The sequence below is a fragment of the Acipenser ruthenus genome, chromosome 26, assembly GCF_902713425.1.
Source record: "Acipenser ruthenus chromosome 26, fAciRut3.2 maternal haplotype, whole genome shotgun sequence".
Classification (NCBI taxonomy): Eukaryota; Metazoa; Chordata; class Actinopteri; order Acipenseriformes; family Acipenseridae; genus Acipenser; species Acipenser ruthenus.
The window spans coordinates 8188841-8214762 of record NC_081214.1 but is presented as its reverse complement, the minus strand read 5'-3'; the positions used below and the strand labels follow the sequence as shown (position 1 = coordinate 8214762).

Here is a 25922-nt window from a genome sequence, read left to right as displayed (position 1 = left end):
CACTGCTGTTGTATTGCTTGTTTTTTATTGGTGAATTTAAAAGTCATCTTGTTGTTGTCATGTTGTCTTGGTGTTGTCACACAGGAGGCTGTGTGGTCCAGTGGTTAAAGAAGGGCTTGTAACCAGGAGGTCCCCCGGTTCAAATCCCACCTCAACCACTGACTCATTATGTGACCCTGAGCAAGTCACTTAACCTCCTTGTGCTCCGTCTTTCAGGTGAGACGTAGTTGTAAGTGACTCTGCAGCTGATGCATAGTTCACACACCCTAGTCTCTGTAAGTCGCCTTGGATAAAGGCGTCTGCTAAATAAACAAATAATAATCATTTATTGATTTTGACGTGCTATTAAAAGGGCTTGAGTACAATGTAACAGACACATAGTGTAAAACATCACTGCAATGGCATTCCATGGAACATTTTCCCCGCTGTGGTTTAACCACTAAATACCCACTCCTTGGGAAAGCTAGATTTCCTTTGCTTTCCATTCATTGCCTTGAACGGAGGGAGAGTAATTGTGAAGGTTATACCAAGTACGCGCCAAAAAATTTTTTTGCTTGCCTGACATTTCCCTTGCAAAAAACTTCCCTACTAAAGAAGATTGTTTGCCTTAAGAAGATCTATTGCTTACTAAATACAGTCACAGACAAAAGTATTGGCACCCTTGAATAGCTGTCTCCTCTTTAAATTAATGCAGGTTACACAAACATCAATAGGGTTATATTATTGGAGTTCACTTTTTTGTGGCTATTTTTTAAAAATAAAACACAACATCAAAACAGATGTTATGCTTGTGATTTATTTGTCATAAATGTAAGTCACATTTTATTTGATGTTTTTGAACTGTTTAGCTATAAAACTGGAAGTTTTTTTTAAGCTTGATATTGGAACATAGCTGGGATATTATAGTGAAATTGTCAGTCATAAAATGCTTTTGCGGTTTGTGCTTATACTGTACACAGTGCTTTGTAATGGAGAGTGGTGCACACTGCACATGTTTGTCTTGAACTAAGTTTCCTTTTAGTATTACAGGAAGGACATTGTCTAAACTTGCTCTGAGTAGTATTTCACTAATTTTCAAGTGCAACAGCCAACGTGTCAGTTCAAGGAAGGTACAGGAAAAAAAACGTAAGCCCCTTTCACAGTGGCATGCTCTACCCGGGTCGGGTGCTCGATTTCACACTGCTTTTGATAAAGCAGGGTCGACCTGGGTGACAGACGAAAGTGCATCAATGCAGCTTGTTACAGACGCTTCCATCCAAGCTTCTCTAGTTTGAACCGTCGGCCCAAATGTTGATTAGAGCAAATGTTTCTTCATCCCTGCTGTAATCTGGCTCATGCTGTGTCTCAAAACAACAAAAATATGGCAAAACAGAATCCACAGAAACGTTCCTTGCGGAAGTGAAACCTTCAAGCAGGCGCGGCTGTTTGTTATTGCGTCGGCTCACGGTGGCCGTCTTGCATTTTGTCTCGCTCGACCCGGGTCAAAGTGTGTCAACCCACATCCTGAGGTGGGTCGCTGGGACCCGGGTACGACCCAGGTACGTGGTTTCACACTACGCAGGATTGTGACCCGGGTAGCCTGAACCCAGATCAGGGCCCCTGTAGGAGTGCCAGTGTGAAAGGTGCTATTGAGTAGAAAATGGACAGAATAAGACATTATCCTGTTTGGAGAAAATAAATCATATTAAATTAAGACATCTTTAAAAACATTATAGAAATGCACATAGATTCTTCTTCTTCTTCTTCTTCTTCTTCTTCTTCTTCTTCTTCTTCTTCTTCTTCTTCTTCTTCTTCTTATTATTATTATTATTATTATTATCTGAGATGTATATCTTTCATTTACAAAAAGTCAAAAAGATTTAGAAATGCGAAAACAAATGTTTTGAGTCGTAAAGTGCTTGTCATTGAATGTATGATGTTTCTTTTATTATTTATTTATTTAATAAATTTAGTCGTTGCCTATTATTTTTATTGTTTTCACCCAATTTAGAATGACCAATTATTTTTTTAAGCTCAGCTCACCGCTACCACCCCTGCGCTGACTCGGGAGGGCGAAGACGAACACACGCTGTCCTCCGAAGCATGTGCCGTCAGCCGACTGCTTTTTTTCACACTGCGTACTCACCATGCTGCCACCCAGGAGCTAGAGCTTACAGGCAATCCCAAAGGCGCCCGGCCAGACTACAGGGGTCGCTGGTGCGCGGTGAGCCGAGAACACCCTGGCCGACCTAACCCTCCCTCCCCCCGGCGGCGCTCAGTCAATTGTGCATCGCCCCCTGGAAGCTCCCGTCCATGGTCGGCTGTGGAATAGCCTGGATATGAACTGGCGACATCCAGACTATAGAGCGCATCCTGCACTCCACACGGAGCGCCTTTACTGGATGCGCCACTCGGGAACCCCGTTTTATTATTTTTTTTAAATTTAGCACTATTGAATTCTATAGTTATGGGTATGAACAATAAGAAAAATAACATTTCAGGTGTATTACGAATGCTCAGTGCCTTTCTGTCTAAACAAATAGCTTCTAATACTTCTGCATATCATATGTTTAAAGCTTTGGGTGAATTAATTAAATGGAATGGTTTCAGTAATCTTAAGAAAACTATTTTCTATTTAATACAATAGGAAGCAGATGCATCCTATTATCTTCCTCCAGTTTGATCTGCCTAGCAACAGCAGAGGTCATGACATCCTTCTTGGAACCAGTGTCTGGTTTCCTTGAACAACACGATTGACATTGATGAGGAATCTCTTCTTGAAGTGTTTGTATAGCTCTGGCCAAAAGCTTTGCATCACCCTGTAGAGTGAACTAATGTAGCTTCATAAAGTCATACCCTTTTATAGTTTTCCATATACAACGAAAAAAACCTGACAAAAATGGAAATATGTGACATTTCGAAATCTAACATGAAATACTGTACTACTATTATGGCTTCCAGTAGACTTTTGCGATATCATTTTGTAGTTTCTTTGATTACATGTTTAATAAAATAACTCAATTATGTTCATATATATCTTGAATTGACAACAGAACTGGTAGAGCTCAGGTGTTGTTGTCCATCCATCAACAGTATGAAGGTCACTCTTGAAATTAGGACTTAAAGGATGTGTTGCAGTAAGAATACCTCTGTTAAGAAAGGGGAACAAGACTAAAAGGCTCAAATATGCACAAGAACACAGAAATTGGACTATGGAACAATGGTCAATGGTGCTTTGGACTGTTGATGGATGGACAACGACACCTGTGCCTTCTGCCAGTTCTGTTGTCAATTCAACGCTTGTCTTTGTTCTATTCCTTAATTATCTTTAAGTATTTCTCATCCATGTTAGACAGCTTTTTGGGTCTTCCAGTCCTGGGTTTGTCAATTATATCAATAGGGGAGGCAACTAGTTGGTTAATGACAGGTATGATGGCATTGAAGGGGTGGGGACAATTTTACTGTTAAGGGAATTGACCAAAGAAGTGCAAGACTACCAGAAAAAAGAGATTTCTCCAAGTATAGTAAAATATATCTTTTAAATGTAACACATAACATGTGTTTATTTTATAACTGCACATTTGAGACGTGCACAGAATACCTTAAGGATGTGCAGATTCAATTTTTCCATTCCACTCGACTGGAAGCAGAAAAGCGTGAGAGAGTCACCAGCACTTGTGCTTTTGGGTTTTTAATGTTTACAATTCAGGAAGAGGCTTATAATGATCCTGGGTTTACATGTTAGTAGAAATCTTCCTGCTAGTCTAACTGTTCTTATTCTTCAGTTTAGTTTCAGTGAACGGTAATCTGGGAAAACAGATACATTCTATTTATTCTGTTCTATTCCATTGTTCAGTTTGTCAAGGACAGAAAATAGTTTACAGTCATCATGGTCAAACCACGAATTACCTGGATTATTGTGTTATTGAATTGCGGTACAACAAAGGAAAATACGTCTTGTTAAATGAAAACCATTTGTTTTATCCCTAAACGTCCGGAACTATGCCTTGAACCCACTTCCTCTGCTCTCTTGACCAGCACTCTCTTGGCTAAGCCACTTTGTCAATGGGCCTGGGCTAGGAATTGAACCCATTTCCTTCCACAGTGCATTTTTATGCCAGCTGAGGTATTTTGGTGTTGAGCCTATTCAAACACTGAAGACCTTCAAAGCACTTGTGAATTAATTACTTTGAAAAGCAGCTCTGACTCATAGCACCTGAGTATAAGCGCATTATGCAATAAAAAGCTCAATACACAACCCACAGATAGCAGTGCTGATAACACTACCCCACATGTGCCACATTGTATTTGCTAACGGCAATGGTAAATATGAGATACACCCACGGCAGCTGTAGTATTGATAAAGAAATCCTGTGTAATCTGAATGCATTGCGTGATCAGGTGTCAGTTTCGCGCTATGTAAATTCAACTGAAATAGTTATGGATAATTTATTCAACTATGAAATGATCAAAATATCTTTACAGTAGTAGTTACTAATGCTGCTATCAAAATGGAATACCTGGTGATAGCAGCTATTCAAACTAATCTTCACTGTCATAATTCTATGATAAGTGTGTAAAGCAACAACATGTCTGTACTTTTATGTCTATACATGTGGGTTATTGTTTTTTATGAAATTTGAGTATCAAAGACATTAAAACAAAGACTAGGCAAGGCATTTTTAGACTGTCATCCATTCTGTGCTATCCATTATAATTAATGTAGCATGATTATAGGTGGGGCTAGAGGTATCACCCCTTGTTTCCCACTCAGGCCGTTTGCACACTAAATATGTTGGTATATCTGAATAGATAATATTCATTAAACATTTGCAAAAGATATTAATAAAGAAATCCATCCCACGGGTGCAATGGTAACCCAAATATGATCCTTTTACTACCAATGACTGTGTGGGACAATTGTTCTTCATTTTACCCAAAAGCAATGGGCAATAGTGACTACCAAGACTGGTACAAACTTGAGGGTGGCATCAGGGATCCTCTGAAAGGTATATCATTGAAAATAAGTGATGTGTTATGGAGTCCATGTTTAACATGTAACAGTAAACAGTACTTCCTTTTGTTTGTGTTCTTTCTCAGCACTGGCAGCAGCGATCCTTACTGTGTGGTCCGCATTGACAATGAAGCCATTATAAGGTAAGGGGTTGCAATGGGTTATGTGTCTAAAGAAGGGTTTTGCGATCAGTCTGTTCTGCAATGGTTAACCAGTGAATTATGCACAGCACTGGTGCATGCGTGCGTGTGTGTGTGTGTGCGTGTGTGTGTGTGTGTGCGTGTGTGCGTGTGTGTGTGCGTGTGTGTGCGTGTGTGTGCATGTCTGTGTGCATGTGTGTGTGCGTGTGCGTGCGTGTGTGTGTGTGTGTGCGTGCGTGTGTGTGCACGTGTGTGTGTGTGCGCGTGCGTGTGCGTGTGCGTGTGCGCGTGCGTGCGTGTGTGTGCGTGCGTGCGTGCGTGTGTGTGTGTGTGTGTGTGTGTGTGTGCGTGTGTGCGCGTGTGTGTGCGCGTGTGTGTGTGTGCGTGTGTGTGTGTGTGTGCGTGTGTGTGTGTGTGCGTGTGTGTGTTTTTTTGTTTGCTTTGTCATATGTAAACGCAAAGTAAACTGGAATTTAAAGGCCTAAGTGAGCGTGACACAGGAGTTAATGACTTGGTTTAGGTTCAGCAAGTCTGTCCTGTAGTGGAAAGTTTAGCAGCGAGTGTTTTGTACAAGAAAAGTGGTGCTCAATAAAATAAGCAACACCCTTTTATTTTTAAAGGAAACGCTGTAGATGAAAAGTCACTGCGATGGTCTGGCTGCAAAGTGACCCAGAGCAGCCCTGTCAGAGGATCGCTCTGTCTTTTGCAGTCTGGTTAACTCTTATCTGTGTTCTAAGACTGATTTGCTACTATTCACTCAGCTATTTCCTTTTAAACCAAGCTTATTTTATATTCTAGCCTTTCTTTCTTCCATTAGTAATATATATATATATATATATATATATATATATATATATATATATATATATATTAGGGGTTTGAATCGATTACTGATGAATTAATTAATCACACCTGTGGGATTTGATTGATTAAAAAGGTGGAAGGTACATCTAAAGACCTTGGCAAAAAGGCAACTGGAAGGTATACCCAATATTTCACAATATCTCAGAATGAAAAAAAGCAACTGCAACATTTGCCCAGTTACCTATAAACAAATATTTTCAAACTGTCTAATTATATGTAAGTAAATATATGTATCTCAGACATTAGCTGGCATTATGAAACATTAGCAGTAAATAGCACTATGTTAATACCTTGTATTACTTGTATTATTATTTTCTTAGCAGATGCCCTTATCCAGGGCGACTTACAATTGTTACAAGATATCACATTATTTTTCACATACAATTACATTATTTTTTTACACATTATTTTTACATACAATCACCCATTTATACAGCTGGGTTTTTACTGGAGCAATCTAGGTAAAGTACCTTGCTCAAGGGTACAGCAGCAGTGTCCCCCACTGGGGATTGAACCCACGACCCTCCGGTCAAGAGTCCAGAGCCCTAACCACTACCCCACACTGCTGCCCTGTAATTGTCTTTCAATATAATTTCATATCACTAGCAAACAGGTGTGATTAATCGATCAATAAAAAATAAGATATATTAATAAGAAAATGATCTGGTTTGGTTGTCTCCCTAAAAACTCCATGAAAAATAAAGAAACGTCACAGAGGCTTCCGTTGGCAGCCCAGCCTGAGACGAGGGCTCTTGCTTCTCTGAGGTTGTTGAGTTTCCAGTTACAGTATGTGTGATGTGATACCTTTCAGGTATGCAACCCACTTATCAAGATTTCATCCCCATGACGAGCTTAAAAATAAACTGTAGATAAGACCAATCAATCACACACAACATCAGGGAGAAGGAAACCCAAGAGCTAAAAGCAATAGAGCAATATAAGATGACCTGAGTGACTGACAAGGCGAGACTAAAGATGAGTCACTGCTTCAGAACCATATGGCTAGTGCTTGAATATTCAAACCAAGCTTTTAGTTGTATCTTGAAAACAGCTCATCCACTTGGGTGAGTCATTGATAGGCAAGTCCATGTATCCACAAGGTCAGATACTCTGCATCTTTTTAGTTAAAGGAAATGATTACCAAGTTTGATCCTATATGGATAAGTGCTTCCCTAGATATAATGTACAGTAAGAGTGACGTACGAATGTGCAGACAGGGACAGGGGCCTCCAGATATACCCAGATCTCTCAAGATGCTTTCGATGACTTGTGCTGAAGAACATTTTAAGGAGGCTGTGTGGTCCAGTGGTTAAAGAAACAGCCTTGTAATCAGGAGGTCCCTCGTTCAAATCCCACCTCAGCCACTGACTCATTGTGTGACCCTGAGCAAGTCACTTGTTCTCTGTCTTTCGGGTGAGACGTAGTTGTAAGTGACTCTGCAGCCGATGCATAGTTCACACACCCTAGTCTCTGTAAGTTGCCTTGGATAAAGGTGTCTGCTAAATAAACAAATAAAAATAATAATAAAACAAAACAAATAATTCTACAAATTTTCATAACAAAACCAAAAAAGGTTTTCTAGAAATCTGTAAAAATGGCAATACAACATATAAGTACATTAATTACAGGGCAGATGTATTCATTGGACAAAAAAAGGCTTTGCCAGAATGTTCACTAGGTAATGCAGAAACCTGTACTTTTTTGAAAATGGAAACCAATCTGTTTATGCTAAAAGCTAACAAGAAGGTTTTTAAAGTATGAATTCCAAGTAGAAGTTGATAACCTCAAATACATGTCTGCCCAGAGTACAGTCTTTCATTTTCATCAAGTTAACGCCTGGTCAAAAAAGCAGAGAGCTTATCAGCGGTGTTATCCTGTTTTCTCACTATAGTGTGATATTTCTAATAGTGAGGGTTGTTTTTTCCTCTGTACATTTGTCAACTTCTTTTAGAATGACTCCATTAATGATGGGGTGTCAATTAAGGATACAAACAGTGGATTTCCATGACAACAAAACATATGCTGTATAAGAACCTCACAAACCCAGGTCTGGTTTAATCATGAATTTAGTGGGTTTTAATCAAATTATTTCCATATGTGGTGGGTTGTTAATCCTTTGTTTGATCATGATTTAATTTAGTCAGTTAAAACATATTGTTCTGGTTTTGTATGTACGGTGTTTATGAACCAGTCCATATTGTTCTGGTTTTGTATGTACAGTATTTATGAACCAGTCCATATTGATGTCAGAAAAAGTCATTCTTGGGTGCTCCCGAGTGGGAGCTTGGAGCCCTATAGCTTGGAGATTATCAGCTCGAATCTATGTCACTGCCGACCGTGGACGGGAGTTCCCAGGGGGCGGCACACAATTGGCCAAGTGCTGTCTGGGTGGGGTATGGTTTGGTCGGCTGGAGAGTCCTTGGCTCACTGCACACCAGCGACCCCTGTGGCTGACCGGGAGCCTGCAGGCCAGCCTGTATGCAATTCAGAAATCGTGGTCCTCCGACGCTATAAGTTCTGATATGGCTGCACGGCGGGCTTGCAGAGCGAAAGAAAGCAGACAGCTGACGGCACTTGTTTCGCAGGACGCAAGTGCTTGCCTTCGTCTCGCCCGAGTTAGTGCAGGGGTTGCAGTGGTGAGCCGGGTTGAATAATTGGGCATTCCAAATTGGGAGAAAATCGGGTGTAAAATAATTGGCGATTCCAAATTTAAAAATAAAAAAAAATATCAGGGTCTACTGTATATTATAAATGCATTTCAGATGGCTGTATCACTGTCACAAGGCTGGCTCGCAGTGGTGAGGTTGATGACGTCACGGACCAGGAAGTAACTGAAACCAAACAGTGGATGGGCGGGTCAGCGTGTTTAATAAGTAAATAAACAGAAACAAAAGATTTAAACAAAACACAAAACACAAAACAAAAAGGCGCGATGGCCAAACAAATAGAAACAAGTATATTTTTTTAAATATAGCAATTGTTAATTTTATATGCTCTCGCGCTCTCTCTCTCCGCTCTCCCGTACTCTCCTCTCTACACTTCCCTGAGTGCAGAGAGCTGCAGGTTTATATACTCTGGCCGAGGGATTAACTAGTTGGTAATTATCTTATTATCCCTCGGCCAGAGTCTGCACGCGTTTGGTAAGGATGCATGACTGTCAGCTAGTTAAATAATCAGTAGGTGATCAGCCATGCATCCTCACAGGGTTTTTAAATATAATAATAAAAGACGCTGCGCTTTTACCTGCGCCGCAAACAAAAATACAAATAATAATAAATAGGGGCGGGACACTCCGCTACAATCACATTAATATCAGGGTCTATTATTATTAGTTTATTTAGCAGACACCTTTATCCAAGGCGACTTACAGAGACTAGGGTGTGTGAACTATGCATCAGCTGCAGAGTCACTTACAAGTGACTTGCTCAGGGTCACACAATGAGTCAGTGGCTGAGGTGGGATTTGAACTGGGGACCTCCTGGTTACAAGCCCCTTTTCTTAAACCACTGGACCACACAGTCTATATCATAATGACATTTCAGATGGCTGTTTCACCTTAATATCAGGTCTACTATATATCGTAATGACATTTCAGATGGCTGTTTCACCTTAATATCAGGTCTACTATATATCGTAATGACATTTCAGATGGCTGTTTCACCTTAATATCAGGGTCTACTATATATCGTAATAACATTTCACATCCACATCCTTTACATGTTATACGTGTAAATGCAGAGCTGCCTCCACTGTATCCTGCTGGGTTGTCATGAATGATTAACGAGCCCTCAGGGTTTACAGCAGCAGCAGCAGTCCCAGCTCCTCTCTGTCCTCTCGACAGGACCGCCACTATCTGGAAGACCCTGTCCCCATTCTGGGGAGAAGAATACAATGTGCACCTGCCGCCCACCTTCCACACGCTCTCCTTCCATGTGCTGGATGAGGACTCGCTCAGGTAGGCCACGCAGCCTCTGAATGACAGCCTAGGCAGGCTGGCTTTCAAGTTCGGTGTTTCAGTTAGGGGTGTTAATGGGTTAGAGTTTAAACCTTTAAAATATGCATGTGAAATGTGAATAAGATGTTGGCCTTAGTGTTTATACAGTAGTAATTATACAGGTTGTTTATGGAAAGTCAGTGTTTAGTCTATACCATAAACACAGTATTGCACACATGTAGCCTTATACACATACATAGTAACTGCTTCGTGCTATGGATATAGAAGTGGTTACCAGTTATCCTAATATGTTCAAGTTTAAACATGAACGTGTCTAATCCTACATTTTAAGGAAATTAAACAGAATTTAATAACCCTAGACAATACTGTAAAGCTGTTTAGAGAAACATGCATTCTAAAATTAGTAAAAGAAACATAATGAATTGATTGACAAAGACACTGAATAAGACTTCTATTCGAGACGTTTGGTATTGGATTCATGAGGTTTCTTTTAGTATTACTACGTGTATCACTATTGAGGGTTAAATAGTTATGGATTCTGTTTAGAAGATACAACGTAAGAAAAGTTTGGGAACGGGAAAAAGCCATTCGGCCCATTAAGGCTAGTGTTTTAGATCCTACTGCGTCACCTGGTAGGCTAGTCAATGCATTTATAACTCTCTGTGTAAAAAAGTGCTTCCAATGTTCTGTTCTAAACATGCTTTTACTCAGCTTCCATTTATGCCCTGTTGTTCTGCTCTCTGTTCTGATTTGAAGTAGTGTCTTGGGTTAACTGGATCTATTCTATTGAACCAAATTCCACTTTTTCCATCTGTTTTCTTCCGAACTGGAAAATAACTGCCGTTCCTGTCTCCCCCTGGTCTTGCAGCCGTGATGATGTCATTGGGAAGGTATCCATCACCAAAGAAGTCCTGGCCACCAAGCCTCAAGGTAGGAGCTTCTTATCAGAAAGTATCAGCACAGTGTATTGACTTTATCTGCTTATCTGCAGCGCCACGGCTGCTGAATTCATGTAAATAAACAAGTGAAGAACCAAAAGATTCTCAGTAAACTCCCCTTAGAAAAAAATCATCCTGAAAACGCAAAGTGTAATAAAGCCCAGTGAAAACATGGTAAAACATAGGCAAGCATTGTAAACCTCAGAGAGGTACGGTGAAGCATGTTCAAAAATAAACCGTGGCAAACTAACCCTTATAAAAGTTTCCCACAGTGAAAGCACAGCAAAGTGTAATAAAGCCCAGTGAAAGCATGGTGAAGAATGGTGATGCAGACTGTAGGTAAGCACTGTAAAGCACAGAGAGGTCTGGTATATTAAAAAGCAGGATCATTTAGAACAACCATGGGAAAAGTGTGCAAAAACTGCTTTTATAAGTGCAGTAATAATGCAGACTGTAAGAAGTATGAAAAGGGATTCAAAGCATTTAAAGCAGATGTGTCTGTAGGGTTGTGGTTCAATTTCTTATCATTACAACATTCATTCTGTTATTGTCATTATCAATGATTATCAATATACTATCATTAAGACTCAAATGACTCATAATTGAAACGGAACCAGATTACATGTATTTGATTCCAAAGCACAACTGTTGCATTTAGTTATGTAGGCGGTCACTAGCATCAAACAGCAGATTTAAATGGCCAAGTTCTCCTGGGAGGCGACAGTACAGTACAGTACAGTATAGGACTCCTTCAGGGGGTGGATAGGAGATCTGGAGGTGCTGTCTAGAACTACCCTCTTACTCATACTGAAAACATATCGTTTCAAATAAGATGCGGCTCATTAGCTATTTCCTTTGATCTATTCTTATGAAACTGATCATAAACGAATTCCCATTGAACAAGTCTATTATGCTTATACCCCAGCCATCACCTTAAGATATATACCACAGGTTAAATAAATATACATCTGTCAAAACCATGTCTTTGAGCTTATCTTTCATACACTCAGACATGTCCACTTGACATGTTTACCTTCCATACATAGTTCACTGAGCACATAACCCAAACTCCCACTTATTCCCAATTATTCTCCACTCAGAGCTATAAAACTCTCTCACTCCAGTTGCTGGTCCACTTGGTATACATGATCATCACATTTCTCTACATGTCTATATAGCCAATGAAAAAGACCCTATTGCTTGCTAGTGTTCCACCCATCAGTGAATTCCACCTCCCTCCTGTATTTTGACTGTGATGTGTTTTGTTTTTCGCCTCCCTCCTGTATTTTGACTGTGATGTGTTTTGTTTTCCACCTCCCTCCTGTATTTTGACTGTGATGTGTTTTGTTTTTCGCCTCCCTCCTGTATTTTGACTGTGATGTGTTTTGTTTTTCCACCTCCCTCCTGTATTTTGACTGTGATGTGTTTTGTTTTTCCACCTCCCTCCTGTGTTTTGACTGTGATGTGTTTTGTTTTTCGCCTCCCTCCTGTGTTTTGACTGTGATGTGTTTTGTTTTTCCACCTCCCTCCTGTATTTTGACTGTGATGTGTTTTGTTTTTCCACCTCCCTCCTGTATTTTGACTGTGATGTGTTTTGTTTTTCCACCTCCCTCCTGTGTTTTGACTGTGATGTGTTTTGTTTTTCGCCTCCCTCCTGTGTTTTGACTGTGATGTGTTTTGTTTTTCCACCTCCCTCCTGTATTTTGACTGTGATGTGTTTTGTTTTTCGCCTCCCTCCTGTGTTTTGACTGTGATGTGTTTTGTTTTTCCACCTCCCTCCTGTATTTTGACTGTGATGTGTTTTGTTTTCCACCTCCCTCCTGTATTTTGACTGTGATGTGTTTTGTTTTTCCACCTCCCTCCTGTATTTTGACTGTGATGTGTTTTGTTTTCCACCTCCCTCCTGTATTTTGACTGTGATGTGTTTTGTTTTTCCACCTCCCTCCTGTATTTTGACTGTGATGTGTTTAGTTTTTCGCCTCCCTCCTGTGTTTTGACTGTGATGTGTTTTGTTTTTCCACCTCCCTCCTGTATTTTGACTGTGATGTGTTTTGTTTTTCGCCTCCCTCCTGTATTTTGACTGTGATGTGTTTTGTTTTCCACCTCCCTCCTGTATTTTGACTGTGATGTGTTTTGTTTTTCCACCTCCCTCCTGTATTTTGACTGTGATGTGTTTTGTTTTTCGCCTCCCTCCTGTATTTTGACTGTGATGTGTTTTGTTTTTCGCCTCCCTCCGTATTTTAACTGTGATGTGTTTTGTTTTTCGCCTCCCTCCTGTATTTTGACTGTGATGTGTTTTGTTTTTCGCCTCCCTCCTGTATTTTGACTGTGATGTGTTTTGTTTTTCGCCTCCCTCCTGTATTTTGACTGTGATGTGTTTTGTTTTTCCACCTCCCTCCTGTATTTTGACTGTGATGTGTTTTGTTTTTCGCCTCCCTCCTGTATTTTGACTGTGATGTGTTTTGTTTTTTGCCTCCCTCCTGTATTTTGACTGTGATGTGTTTTGTTTTTCGCCTCCCTCCTGTATTTTGACTGTGATGTGTTTTGTTTTTCGCCTCCCTCCTGTATTTTGACTGTGATGTGTTTTGTTTTTCGCCTCCCTCCTGTATTTTGACTGTGATGTGTTTTGTTTTTCCGCCTCCCTCCTGTATTTTAACTGTGATGTGTTTTGTTTTTCCACCTCCCTCCTGTATTTTGACTGTGATGTGTTTTGTTTTTCACCTCCCTCCTGTATTTTGACTGTGATGTGTTTTGTTTTCCGCCTCCCTCCTGTATTTTGACTGTGATGTGTTTTGTTTTTTGCCTCCCTCCTGTATTTTGACTGTGATGTGTTTTGTTTTTCCACCTCCCTCCTGTATTTTGACTGTGATGTGTTTTGTTTTTCCACCTCCCTCCTGTATTTTGACTGTGATGTGTTTTGTTTTTCGCCTCCCTCCTGTATTTTGACTGTGATGTGTTTTGTTTTTCGCCTCCCTCCTGTATTTTGACTGTGATGTGTTTTGTTTTTCCACCTCCCTCCTGTATTTTGACTGTGATGTGTTTTGTTTTTCCACCTCCCTCCTGTATTTTGACTGTGATGTGTTTTGTTTTTCACCTCCCTCCTGTATTTTGACTGTGATGTGTTTTGTTTTTCACCTCCCTCCTGTATTTTGACTGTGATGTGTTTTGTTTTTCACCTCCCTCCTGTATTTTGACTGTGATGTGTTTTGTTTTTCCACCTCCCTCCTGTATTTTGACTGTGATGTGTTTTGTTTTTCCGCCTCCCTCCTGTATTTTGACTGTGATGTGTTTTGTTTTTCCACCTCCCTCCTGTATTTTGACTGTGATGTGTTTTGTTTTTCGCCTCCCTCCTGTATTTTAACTGTGATGTGTTTTGTTTTTCCACCTCCCTCCTGTATTTTAACTGTGATGTGTTTTGTTTTTCCACCTCCCTCCTGTATTTTGACTGTGATGTGTTTTGTTTTTCGCCTCCCTCCTGTATTTTGACTGTGATGTGTTTATTTTTCGCCTCCCTCCTGTATTTTGACTGTGATGTGTTTTGTTTTTCCACCTCCCTCCTGTATTTTCACTGTGATGTGTTTTGATTTTGACTGATGTTTTCAGTCTGCTTTGCTGGCACTTTCCTGTAATAATTACTAATGTTATTAACTGGGCCTTTCATAGTGAAATGACATGCACTGCTCAATGGGACTCTTTGATTAATCATGTTGCACTGAGGCTGTGACACTAGCCAGGCTATTTTAATTGATGACTGCTTCAGCAGGATGAAGAAGATGTGAAACCTCTAATAGCTTGGCCTGATTGTCGCTTTGTCGTTGTTGTCGTTTTTACTTGGAAACATGACTCATGAAGGCATTGAGTGAGCAGTCATGGCAGTAAATTAGCTTGCCTGGGCTTTTGTGCGAAGATATGACTCACAGAATACCTCTTCCTATTTTTACGTTCAATCGTGAAAGTGGTGAATCAGTCACCTGGCTAGAATGTCATTTTTATTCGGAGCAACTATTGTAATAGCGTCTCAAAGACACACTTAATCACTAAACACTCACAAGCTAAAAGTATAGAGGCGCCATCATTCAATTGCATACATCCCAGCCTGGATCAAGTCAAGGACTTTATTCATTGTGGGTGTTTTTTCTAGTTAGGAGATTGGATTTACAGTGATAAGCTGTGCCTCTTTAATGGGACCTGAATAAATATTTATGTTGCTAAAATTAATAACATATCTTTGAACAAATGAAGAAAATGTTTGCTCTATGCCATTTGTGATCAGAAATACATTTACTTTTTTAATTAAAACATGATTTATAATAAGTTGATATGTACAAATAACCCTGCCTCTTAAAGTAGATCCCCTTCAATCACTGTGTGCCATGTTAATGGTACCATGTTACGTTTCCTATCTATGTATCTATTTTATATTGATAGGTGTTGTGTCAAGAGTTAGCAGGGCAACATCTCGAACCCCATAACTGTTTTAAAAATGGCTTTAAAAAAATTGTGACACCAGATTGTCAAGTGATCGCTTTATCAATATCAACCCTCCCTGTTTTGCTTCCCCTGAAAGGCTGAATAACATCCTTTATGTACCTGATCATTGTTGCTAATCTAGTCCTTTCAAGGTGATAATAGGGCTGTCCACCATGCTGGTATTGTCCATAGTTGGCTTGGGACTGGAGTTGGTCAATGATGCCAAAGGCTGTATTTTTTTCATGGTTATCACGAATTTCACAATTTCCGTGAAATGTACCCTTTGCCATGTAATATGTAGCTCCCCGTGAAAACTACATTCCTATTTCTGAAAGAATAGTGTAAATCTACATACTTTTAAAAATAAAATTAAAAATAAAAATAAATACAGCAGATCTTATTGATGCACCACCTGTTACACTGTATTTAGGAACCTGGCAGCCAGTTTAGTTTTCTCCCTGTAAATGATTGAACACACTGCACAGAGCTGCAGGATTTCTTTAACATGTCTTCAACGAAAAAGACACCAGCTGCATCAAAGATGGGAAATATTTCTTCTAAACATCGCTCTGTCCAGTACAAGAAAGGGACATTTCACGTGTCTGTTGTCATTTTAATAAGCCATGTTTTACCGTCAATAATAAACAGGTCTAACAGTGGCCGTGTCTCCCTGCAGGCTTTGATGGGTGGATGAGCCTGACGGAGGTGGACCCTGATGAGGAGGTGCAGGGAGAGATTCACCTACAGATCTCCATTCAGACCAGGAGGCTGCGCTGCCACGTCTTCGAAGCCAGGTAGGGGGCCCCACTGCACACCCCCCCGCGAAGATTAGTTCCTTGCAGAAAGTGATTAATTACAGTGCAAATTAACGAATTAGTATGCCATTTTAATTACATTTCCCTTACTATATCATGGTGTTGACATTTATTATCGGTTCTGTTTCAAAATTGAGTTCTAATCATTCTGATTATTACCAACTTGTCTGGAGAACCCTAAGTACCGGAGCCAGAGAATATATGTTCCCCCCCAGAATATTCGTTCCCCATAGAAACCAATATTTGAGAAAATTGGTTCCCCTTCTGAATATTTGTACCCCCTTATTTGTTTATAAAAAAGGAATATTTCTTTGCATATAAGTCTATATCCATGCATTTTCAACTAAAACCTTCAATTTAAGACCGCTTTCCCTAACTCTAACCCTGACTCTAACTGTGACTCTAAACGTGTACCATCCAGTCCCCTGTGACAGCTCCAGTCTCACCTACAGTAATACATGAGAACAGCCTGACAGCATTGTTCCCATTCACTAGCATTATACATGCATAATTTACATAACAGGATAAATAACAAACATGCATGTAGGGGGGAACAAACTTTCGCTGGTGGAACAAATGTTTGTTCCCCCAAGAGTACATATATTCGGGGGAACCAATATTCATTTACACGGCACCAATTCAATTTAAAAAATACTTGCAAGAAGCAAACATCAGTATATTGTACTTCATGCTGGGCATTTATATTCAATTGATTTTTTCATTACTCAATTAAACATGGATCTATTAATAGCCCTATTTATGTGCTATTTCTTTGAAAATCCTTTTACCCAGTACTGATTGTGTGCATTTTTTGTGGCCGATACAATAAAATGACTGAAGAATGTATTGCTTCTTTTTGGGGAACAGTCGTTTGGTATTTGTTTTAAATAGTTTTCTGTTTATTAATGTAAGGTTGTGACTCCTTGCTTCGCTGCACATGTGGGTGTTGTGAAGCTACTCGACCTTCGCCAATGCAAAGCTAACTGTGTTCTGAAAATCTATCTGTGACTCTGTTTCTTTAGAGGTGATTCCTGACGTAGCGTGATCACGACTTCACCCCTCAACCCATCTCCTGTAACCAGGGGTAACGCTGACCCGGTTCACTGGCCACGTTCTTCTGTACCTCTCACACTTGTTTGGGCTACACAATCTTGTTCAAGATGCATTATTCCAGTTTATTACAAAGCAGACTGTGTTGCTGCCCCAGCTTTTGCACATTCACTAAAGGTTGAGCTGTATGGTTAAAATCATAGGATATAGTGGGAATATGTGAAAAGGGTTAATGTTGTAAATAGCTACAGATTCAGTTCTGAATTGTTATTCATGGTTTGTAAAATTATACTATCATGTAGGCTACTTACGTTTGATATATACATTTTATCTGAATGTAAAACAAGCGGGGTTTCCACGGAAAAATAAAAATAAGGGAGATACATTTTCCTTTCAAATGCAAATGACCTAATTCATATTAAAATACAGGGGGGTGTATTGAAATGTTTCTGTCTGCATTCCAGTTTGGCCTTGCGTGACGACTGATATCATGCAGCTTTTAAAACAGTTTTTCCCACTACGTTTTTTGCTTGTGTTGAAGAACCGCCAGTGCACCCTGCCTTATTTGATCACAAAAAACATATAATAAAAAAGCAAGGGAAACAAAACAAAAACCCAGACATGGGGTTACACAAACACTTCATCAGCATGTTTAGCCTTCTCAAAGAAGTAGTTTGTAATAGAAGAAATTCCTAATGCTCTTTTCATTGCATCAAGAGGACTGCTGTGAATCAGACAGTTGGGCGGGAGATGTGAGTCATGTGACTTAGCTTGCCTATAGCTGCCAATAGAAAATAGTAAAGGAATGGCTTTCCGGCAGGTTCCGCTAAACACACCGCTGTCACAAACCAGTGGTCAACTGAACAGACCCTTCAATTTCACAGCAGCAGCTGAGCAGCAAAATTACAAACTTCCAAATGTGTCTGTGCATTCAGAGTGTATACGAGCAGCACTCAATGTCAGTATTTGAACTGTATTTAGCTGTTTGAATGGGAAAGTCATTGTAAAGCGGACGGTTTCAGATGGGTGAAATATGTGGGTAACGTTAATAAATAGCTTTAAAAGTTTCAAGCAGTTTTAAACTATAGTGCAAAAAATAGCATCACAAAACAGTACGTGCACAAATAACAGCACCAGACTGATTTATATAATGATTTTTTTTATATAAGTGGCGACAAGTTGACTATTTGTACCTTGACTGTTCAACTCTGTGAAATCAGTAATGGTTGTATGTTGTTGTTAGTGTGTGGGTGTCAGTGTGTACTGTGTCCATATAACTATGCTGAGTGTTCCACAGTGTGCACTTCAGTCTCCAGCCAGCCTCTCCATTGCCTCCTGTTCCACCTCTCTCTGTGTGTGGTGGCTCAGCACTTTTATGATGCTGTGAACACTTGCCCCATACTTCAGCACTGGAGTAGCAGTGAATACATTATCTCTCTCTCTCTGTGCCGCAGGTGCTGAGAAACCACTTGTGTTTGTTATTGATTACCATGAGTGTGTACGCATAAGAGGAGCCCTCCAGTGACTCTGCATATCTCTAATTAAAGATGTTATCACCTCAAACATTGTCATTCCCTTATTAGCATAGGGCTTGGCCAAGCTAATGGGGATTAATAATGAGAATCTACACGTCAAAACAAAAGTTTATTTGAAAGTCCACTGAAATTAATCCAGAGTAAAAGAGAAAATGAATCTCCTATTTTTCAGTCATGGATGAAGTTTAGATGTTTTAAGGCATTCTGAGATCCGCTGAAATTAAATGAACTGCACAGATAGGAATCACAGTGTTCCTGTACTATAGAACAAAATAAAGTAAACTGCATGGTGGAGGTCCCGGAGTGGCTCGCCTGGTGAAAGCACAGCTGTGTGGTGTGCAGGGTGAGTCACACAGCAGAGTCTCTGGGGATTCCAGAGGTAGTGGGTGTGCAGGGTGAGTCACACAGCAGAGTCTCTGGGGATTCCAGAGGTAGCGGGTGTGCAGGGTGAGTCACACAGCAGAGTCTCTGGGGATTCCAGAGGTAGCGGGTGTGCAGGGTGAGTCACACAGCAGAGTCTCTTAAATTGGGGAGAAAATCCAGGATAAAATAATTGGGCATCATGAACGACATCATGAACAAGGGGGGATGAAGTGAACACAAAATACAGTAAACTGCACCATGAACCAAGATTATTCATCACATCCACATTTCCCACCTGTACGCATGCGTGATTTCGATTGAGTGGATTTCTGCTCTGATAGGTGAAGCTGGCGATTGTGCCTGGAGAGCGCTCTGTGCTGATCGTGATATTTGCTGTTCTCAACTTGTTGTGTCAGTGAAGCACAATGTCTCTGCATTTTTTTTAAATGTAAATGCTCCGGGAAACATAAACAGTCATCACAATACTCATACGTTAACGGTTTGTGTTTTATTTATTACCGCTTTTGTATTTTATTAACAGCATTAGCAGCTGGTCTAATATGTTTTCTGTGTTTGAAATGGATGCATTTCTTACTTGCAAAAGAAAAAAAGAAGAAAGAAGTGCAAAGCCACAGAAAATTTTACAGAGTCCCTTTGGTTAATTTTTATGCTAGCTTTAATTAAAACAAAAAGTTTATCATTGTATCGTTAGTTATTATAGTTGTATCTTGAGGTTAATGTTATTGATACTGTATACATTTTAAATGACACACATAATTATGCTGAGATGGGAAGTAAATGGTAACATGATAAACATTTACAGTGCAGACTATTTTGTGTTATGTATACTGAGTTTGCCGAATAGAAAGCGTGTTTACAAAGAGATTCCTAAATACTGTCTTTTAATTTTGTGCATCCAAAGACATGTAATTAAGTTTTAAGAATGAAGCCTACTGTTTGGTATTCTGTCTTAAACCAGCGGTTTGTCAGTCCAAGACTGTTGTGAAAAATAATATATTAAATAAACAGGAAAGAATTTCTGCCTTTTATTGCAGCTGTGGTACCATTCAGTGAGCAAAAATTGTAAAGGGTACTTTAGTTGAAACCTCCCGACAGAAGGGGTACAGCTTTAAAAAAAGGTTGATCTAGAGGTATTGGGAGCTTCTCTGACTGTGTATGCCTCTACGTCTGGTATTTATACTCTAGATGGCTCAGAGCTTACGTGACTACAGTTATTCATCTGTTACTCTACCCAGGTGCAACCAACCACAAACTACTCTCTTTACAAGGTCACTGTGGTTAATTGTTTACCACACTTCTCCATTCTCATACATTCCTGCACGTGCCTTATCACTCAATATTCTAAGCTTAAGGCCAAGTGGGTCGTTGCCTTAGCAACTCATGTCAAACTTAGCAAAACGGTTTTCTGCCATTTGCACTCTGACACATTTGCTTTGCTCTACATATCAAGACCAAAGAAGTGCTTTACACTTTTAACAAGCTGAAACAAGACATGAAGTGAATCTGAACTAGAAGAAGCCGACACTAGTGAAGATAACTCTGAGCTGGCACTGCCATACCAAGCTGTCACATTCCAGTTTGTTTGAGAATTGTTTTTCCTTTCAGAAATGAATTGCTTATACAACAAAGCGGGATAAATAGCAATGCGGAATGTGGTCCATTTTCTCTTTCTGGCTGTCTGAGTTTTATACTGTAGGAGTGTGGGTGGCCCTACATTCTCATGCCCCCATGCTTATGCAGTAATGGAGTGGATTTTGTAATTTAAGTGCTCAGACACCCATTACACACACTCATAGTGATTCTGCAGCCCCCTTCACCACTCTTAAACAGCTCACTTCTCATATTGCAGGGTTATGTAAATAGAGAACATTCATGGAGCTCTGGAGTTCTTCCCAAGGCTATCCTCAGCTGTGAAATAACCTCAGAACTCTGTATGTTCATGAGTATTCTGTTTATATAACAAGTGCAATCTAGGGAAAATGAATGAAAGGTAGATTTCAAAGTGAGATCTGAGAAAAAAACATGCTATTGACTCTGTAGCGTTGAATAAGAAACATTTATTCAACTCTTTCAACTCTTCTAGTATAAACTAAACTGAAATGATATACTTTTGAGAATGCCATTGTTCTCAACATGACACAGTGTATAGATTTTGAAACCATTTCCCCAAGAAGAGACTGTATTAAAGGTCAAGTCAACTATAGGCCCTTCGTTTGACCTACAAAACTGTGAACCAAGTGAACATACTATAGAGGCCAACTAGCTGGTCAGTCAACAGTGAAAAATCTCAAACAAGGTTTTATAAATAAACGACTGAATGAGCCTCCTGGTTTCAATTGAAACTTAATTTCCCACCTTTCCAAAACACATTCCAAGGCCAGTCTTGAGCTCAGTTGCTATAGCATCCAAACCTATATTACAAAACAACAACAAATCAGTTCATTTGCATTAGTGGCTGGGCATGTTTTGAGGTTTTTCAAGCCTATATCAAACCTGTGAGGACTGTCACACAGCCTTGCACTCCCAGTGCTACACAAACTCTTTCCTCCTCCCTTCCAGGTTATACAGTGTACAACTGAGACAACTTACTGTGAACAGCGCCCGCTCACTGCTTCTCTTCACACCCACAGCCCTGGCTTTCCAATCGATTAGCTGTGCTCAATTAAACACAATATTGCTTTCCTTATAATTCAATTTCCACTTTTTAATGAAGTTTGTTTACAGAATAAATTAATACTATTGATAGTTAATATTCAATAATATCCTGTATTAAGGCAACCATCTGCAGTTCCAACTGCATGAAACCTGTGTAAATCTCCAATCCAATATTACCAGCATGCTTTTTTCAGAATGTAACCATGAACCTGTTGCATGGAGGCAGGTTAATGGTTACACTCTGGTGTACCAGGTGCACTTGGAGGTTAGACTTGAGAGTTTTGTTGGTGTCACACAGGTGCTTTAAGCTTGTATTGAAAGCCCCCAGGATGATATGCAACAGCGAAGTATACAAAGTGAATCTAAACCAGGACATTCCTTTTGTAAGATATCTGTGTAATGAAAACTAATTTATTCAACAACCAAACCTGCAGATAACTCTTTTCTAGTCTTTATGTGGATGCTATTTCCTCCCACCCCTATAAAGCAATGGAAGAAAATTGAAAACTAAATAAAAAATATATTTATTTTGTGCCCAGCTATTTTCAATCTGTCATGCATGAAAGGGTGAGCTGAAACTGTGCATGCAACAGGAACAGCTGCTTCTTTTATTATTTTCTTAGCAGAAGCCCTTATCCAGGGCAACTTACAATTGTTACAAGATATCACATTATTTTTACATACAATTACATTATTTTTTACTTACAATTACCCATTTATACAGTTGGGTTTATACTGGAGCAGTATAGGTAAAGTACCTTGCTCAAGGGTACAGCAGCGGTGTCCCCCACCTGGGATTGAACCCACGACCCTCCGGTCAAGAGTCCAGAGCCCTAACCACTACTCCACACTGCACTTCTTGGTCAGCGCAGCCACTGTTGCTGCACAGCCCCCCCCATAGTGTGCCCCTTGTGATGTCACTGCAATCCTGCTTTCCCATGATTGTTTCTGAATAGTTGCACAAACTCTCACTTCGTTTCACTAGATCTAGTGGATCTCATCACACATCACCACGTACCTTTGCCTGCATTGCAGACAGACTAGAGGATTGTAAAATTGTACTTTCTCTGATTTCTCTAATTAATATAGCGTGCGCAGTTGCTCAGACAGGTCCCAGGGTGTCAGGATCAGGCTGTCAGTTTTGTAGCTTGTAGACTCCCGTGGATAAGGCGAGGATCTCTTTTTCGTGGAGGGAAACTTACATTTACAGATTCCTGAAGCAGAACGTGAGGAGTTAAGCGACAGACCTGTGTTTTATTATTATTATACCCAAAAGTCTCTGAGTCAAACCATTTCCTGTGCAGAGCTCACATGCAAATGATTTGGTAAAATCAAATTTCCTGTAACACACTTTGAAATGTCATAACAGGGCGGTGCTTTACTAGAAATTAATTCATAATAATAAGTTTGTGACCATGACACTTTATCTAATATTTGCTGGCTAGAATTGATTAGTATTTAAAATAATATTAGTATTATCATTATCATTGCCATTATTATCATTATTGTTATTTTTATCAGTAGTATTGGTAGCCAGAGTAGTTGTTATATTATTATTATTATTATTATTATTATTATTATTATTATTATTATTATTATTATTATTATTATTGTTGTTGTTGTTGTTGTTGACACTGTCATTGTTATTATAATTAGTTGTAAACTTTTACATCTGTATAAACTACAGGAGTTTACAGTCTTATTATTTAAAGTTGTCAAAACTTCAACATCATTAGAAAATCTGAAAGTATATTTTGTTTTCAATCCTTTTGAAAAGTGGTTGGTGGTGCATATGAACTGTGTCACTGTGAAGCTGGCTGTGTGAGGGACTAAATATTGAAGTGTATATGTGAAGCTGGCTGTGTTGAAGTGAATATGTTTGCTGAGGTGTTGCCCTGTGTACAGGAAGGCTACATACAGCAGACATTAAGATAAGACCTGGTCAACCTACAGTAAGCAAACATATCAAGTTTTTATGAATTCATTTTATGAGATTAGAAACTACAGTGGAGTCTGTCATATCCAATTGAATTAGTTCCAGGGGTGCGGGGGATATGGAAAAATATTGTGTCACAGGGGAGGTGTGATATTACAATGAGACAGAGCGAGCACAGGTATGTTAAGGGTGTTCTATATTCCAAAGTACAGTAGTGAATGTCTGCTGAATGCAGGTATTTCACACTGTAGAGTCTGTATTTATCTAGACAACCTCCAATTGTCACAATACTTGCGAAGGACCTTTTGTTGCATGAATTATTGAGTGGAATATACTGAATGGAGGCTGTATGTCTTGGTAGGGTTTTGAATATAGCTAGTGAACAGCTTGTTCAGGTGGGATAGACTAGTGTAAGGGGCAGTGCTGTGTGATGCGCTGCCCTTACAGACTCTGTCCCCTGCTGGTGAGATGAGATGATGTTAAAAGCTCTTTTGCATTGTGGTTCAGACACTCGCGTCTGGTAAGCAGGATTGATTGACAGACAGTTTTACAAAGCAGGCATTTCTGGCCTGCCCATAAGAGCCTTACAGACTACTTTGGGATTTTTTGGAGCATTTTTAACTGACATCTACCTGTTATTTTAATTTTCTTTTGAACTATTTTGTTATGATAACTTACTGTAATTTGGTTAACCGCAAAAGTTACGTCTAAATGTAACTGTTAATTCTGCAAATATAGCCCTTCAGATGCTTTTATGATGCCTCGATATAAAATAAGAAACTGAAAATCAATTTCTTGGTGTTCTCCTACCTACAGCGATGAGCAAGCTCCATGTGTTGCGCTTCATAGTCACGGTGAAATTTTACTGGTCTGATTACTGGCACGTCCAACTAGACTGTCCTCAAAATAAGACACAGCAGTTGGTAGCCAAAACAAAGGATTACAATTATGTGAAGAAATATTGATTTAGAATGTATCAAAATACACAAATACAACTTGTGTTTTGATTTCTTTCAGAGAAAAAATGTTTTGTTACATAAAAGCTTCTTTTGGTAAAGCACATCCAGTTACTGTAATATCAAGACAATATAAGTTTGAATTGTATTTTGTTGTATCTCTTTCAGAGATCTGGCACGGAAGGATCGCAATGGAGCCTCTGATCCCTTTGTGAGAGTCCGTTACAATGGCAAAACACACGAGAGCACAGTGAGTGGGTTACTGAGGGTCCGGTTTCAGAGCACAGTGAGTGAGTTACTGAGGGTCTGGGTTCAGAGCACAGTGAGTGAGTTACTGAGGGTCTGGGTTCAGAGCACAGTGAGTGGGTTACTGAGGGTCTGGTTTCAGAGCACAGTGAGTGGGTTACTGAGGGTGTGGGTTCAGAGCACAGTGAGTGGGTTACTGAGGGTCCGGTTTCAGAGCACAGTGAGTGAGTTACTGAGGGTCTGGGTTCAGAGCACAGTGAGTGGGTTACTGAGGGTCTGGGTTCAGAGCACAGTGAGTGGGTTACTGAGGGTGTGGGTTCAGAGCACAGTGAGTGGGTTACTGAGGGTCTGGGTTCAGAGCACAGTGAGTGGGTTACTGAGGGTCTGGGGTTAAGTCCTCCATATGTAGCCCTTGGTGGGACCATGTCAGCTCCGGGCAGTGAGGGCAGCCTTCCTTTTACAGTGCTGTATTGTGAAAACAGGCTTACCTTTGGTAAAGTACAGTACATGCATAGTTTAACATGTGAAAAGTGTGGTTTTGTTAGTTGGTGGTTTTGTTAGTTGGCACCTTGTATAGGCTGCTGTGAGGGTACTGTAGTCTCAAACAGCAGTAGTAATAGTAGTAACGCTAATAATGATGATGATAATGTGTGTGTGGGGGGGGGGCAGGTGGTGAAGAGGTCATGCTATCCACGCTGGAACGAGAGCTTCGAGTTTGAGCTGGATGAGTCTCTGTGTGAGAACACTCTGAGTGTGGAGGTGTGGGACTGGGACCTGGTCAGCAGGAACGACTTCCTGGGAAAGGTGAGGGACAGATATGCCTTACATACTGTATACTACAGGGAGCCACGAAGCACACAGCAAGCACACAAACCTTCCATATACTACAGGGAGCCACGAAGCTCAGAACAAGCAACACTGCTCATCACAACCGCCTCCTGGGCTGCACCTCTAATATAGTTTTCAACAGAATTGATATTAATTA

The 25922-nt window shown here is 40.0% G+C and overlaps 1 protein-coding gene across 2 annotated transcripts in view; it reads left to right on the top strand.

Annotated features, from left to right (window-relative positions):
* The window catches only part of LOC131701773 (ras GTPase-activating protein 4-like), a 62646-nt gene that overhangs the window by 13911 nt on the left and 22813 nt on the right, over positions 1 to 25922 (top strand). For both annotated transcript variants that reach the window (XM_059001651.1, XM_059001650.1), the window contains exons 2-7: positions 5080 to 5136; positions 9839 to 9952; positions 10821 to 10882; positions 16037 to 16154; positions 24860 to 24941; positions 25607 to 25741. In XM_059001651.1, the coding sequence (XP_058857634.1) occupies positions 5080 to 5136; positions 9839 to 9952; positions 10821 to 10882; positions 16037 to 16154; positions 24860 to 24941; positions 25607 to 25741 (568 nt within the window). The remainder of the gene's footprint in view (positions 1 to 5079; positions 5137 to 9838; positions 9953 to 10820; positions 10883 to 16036; positions 16155 to 24859; positions 24942 to 25606; positions 25742 to 25922) is intronic.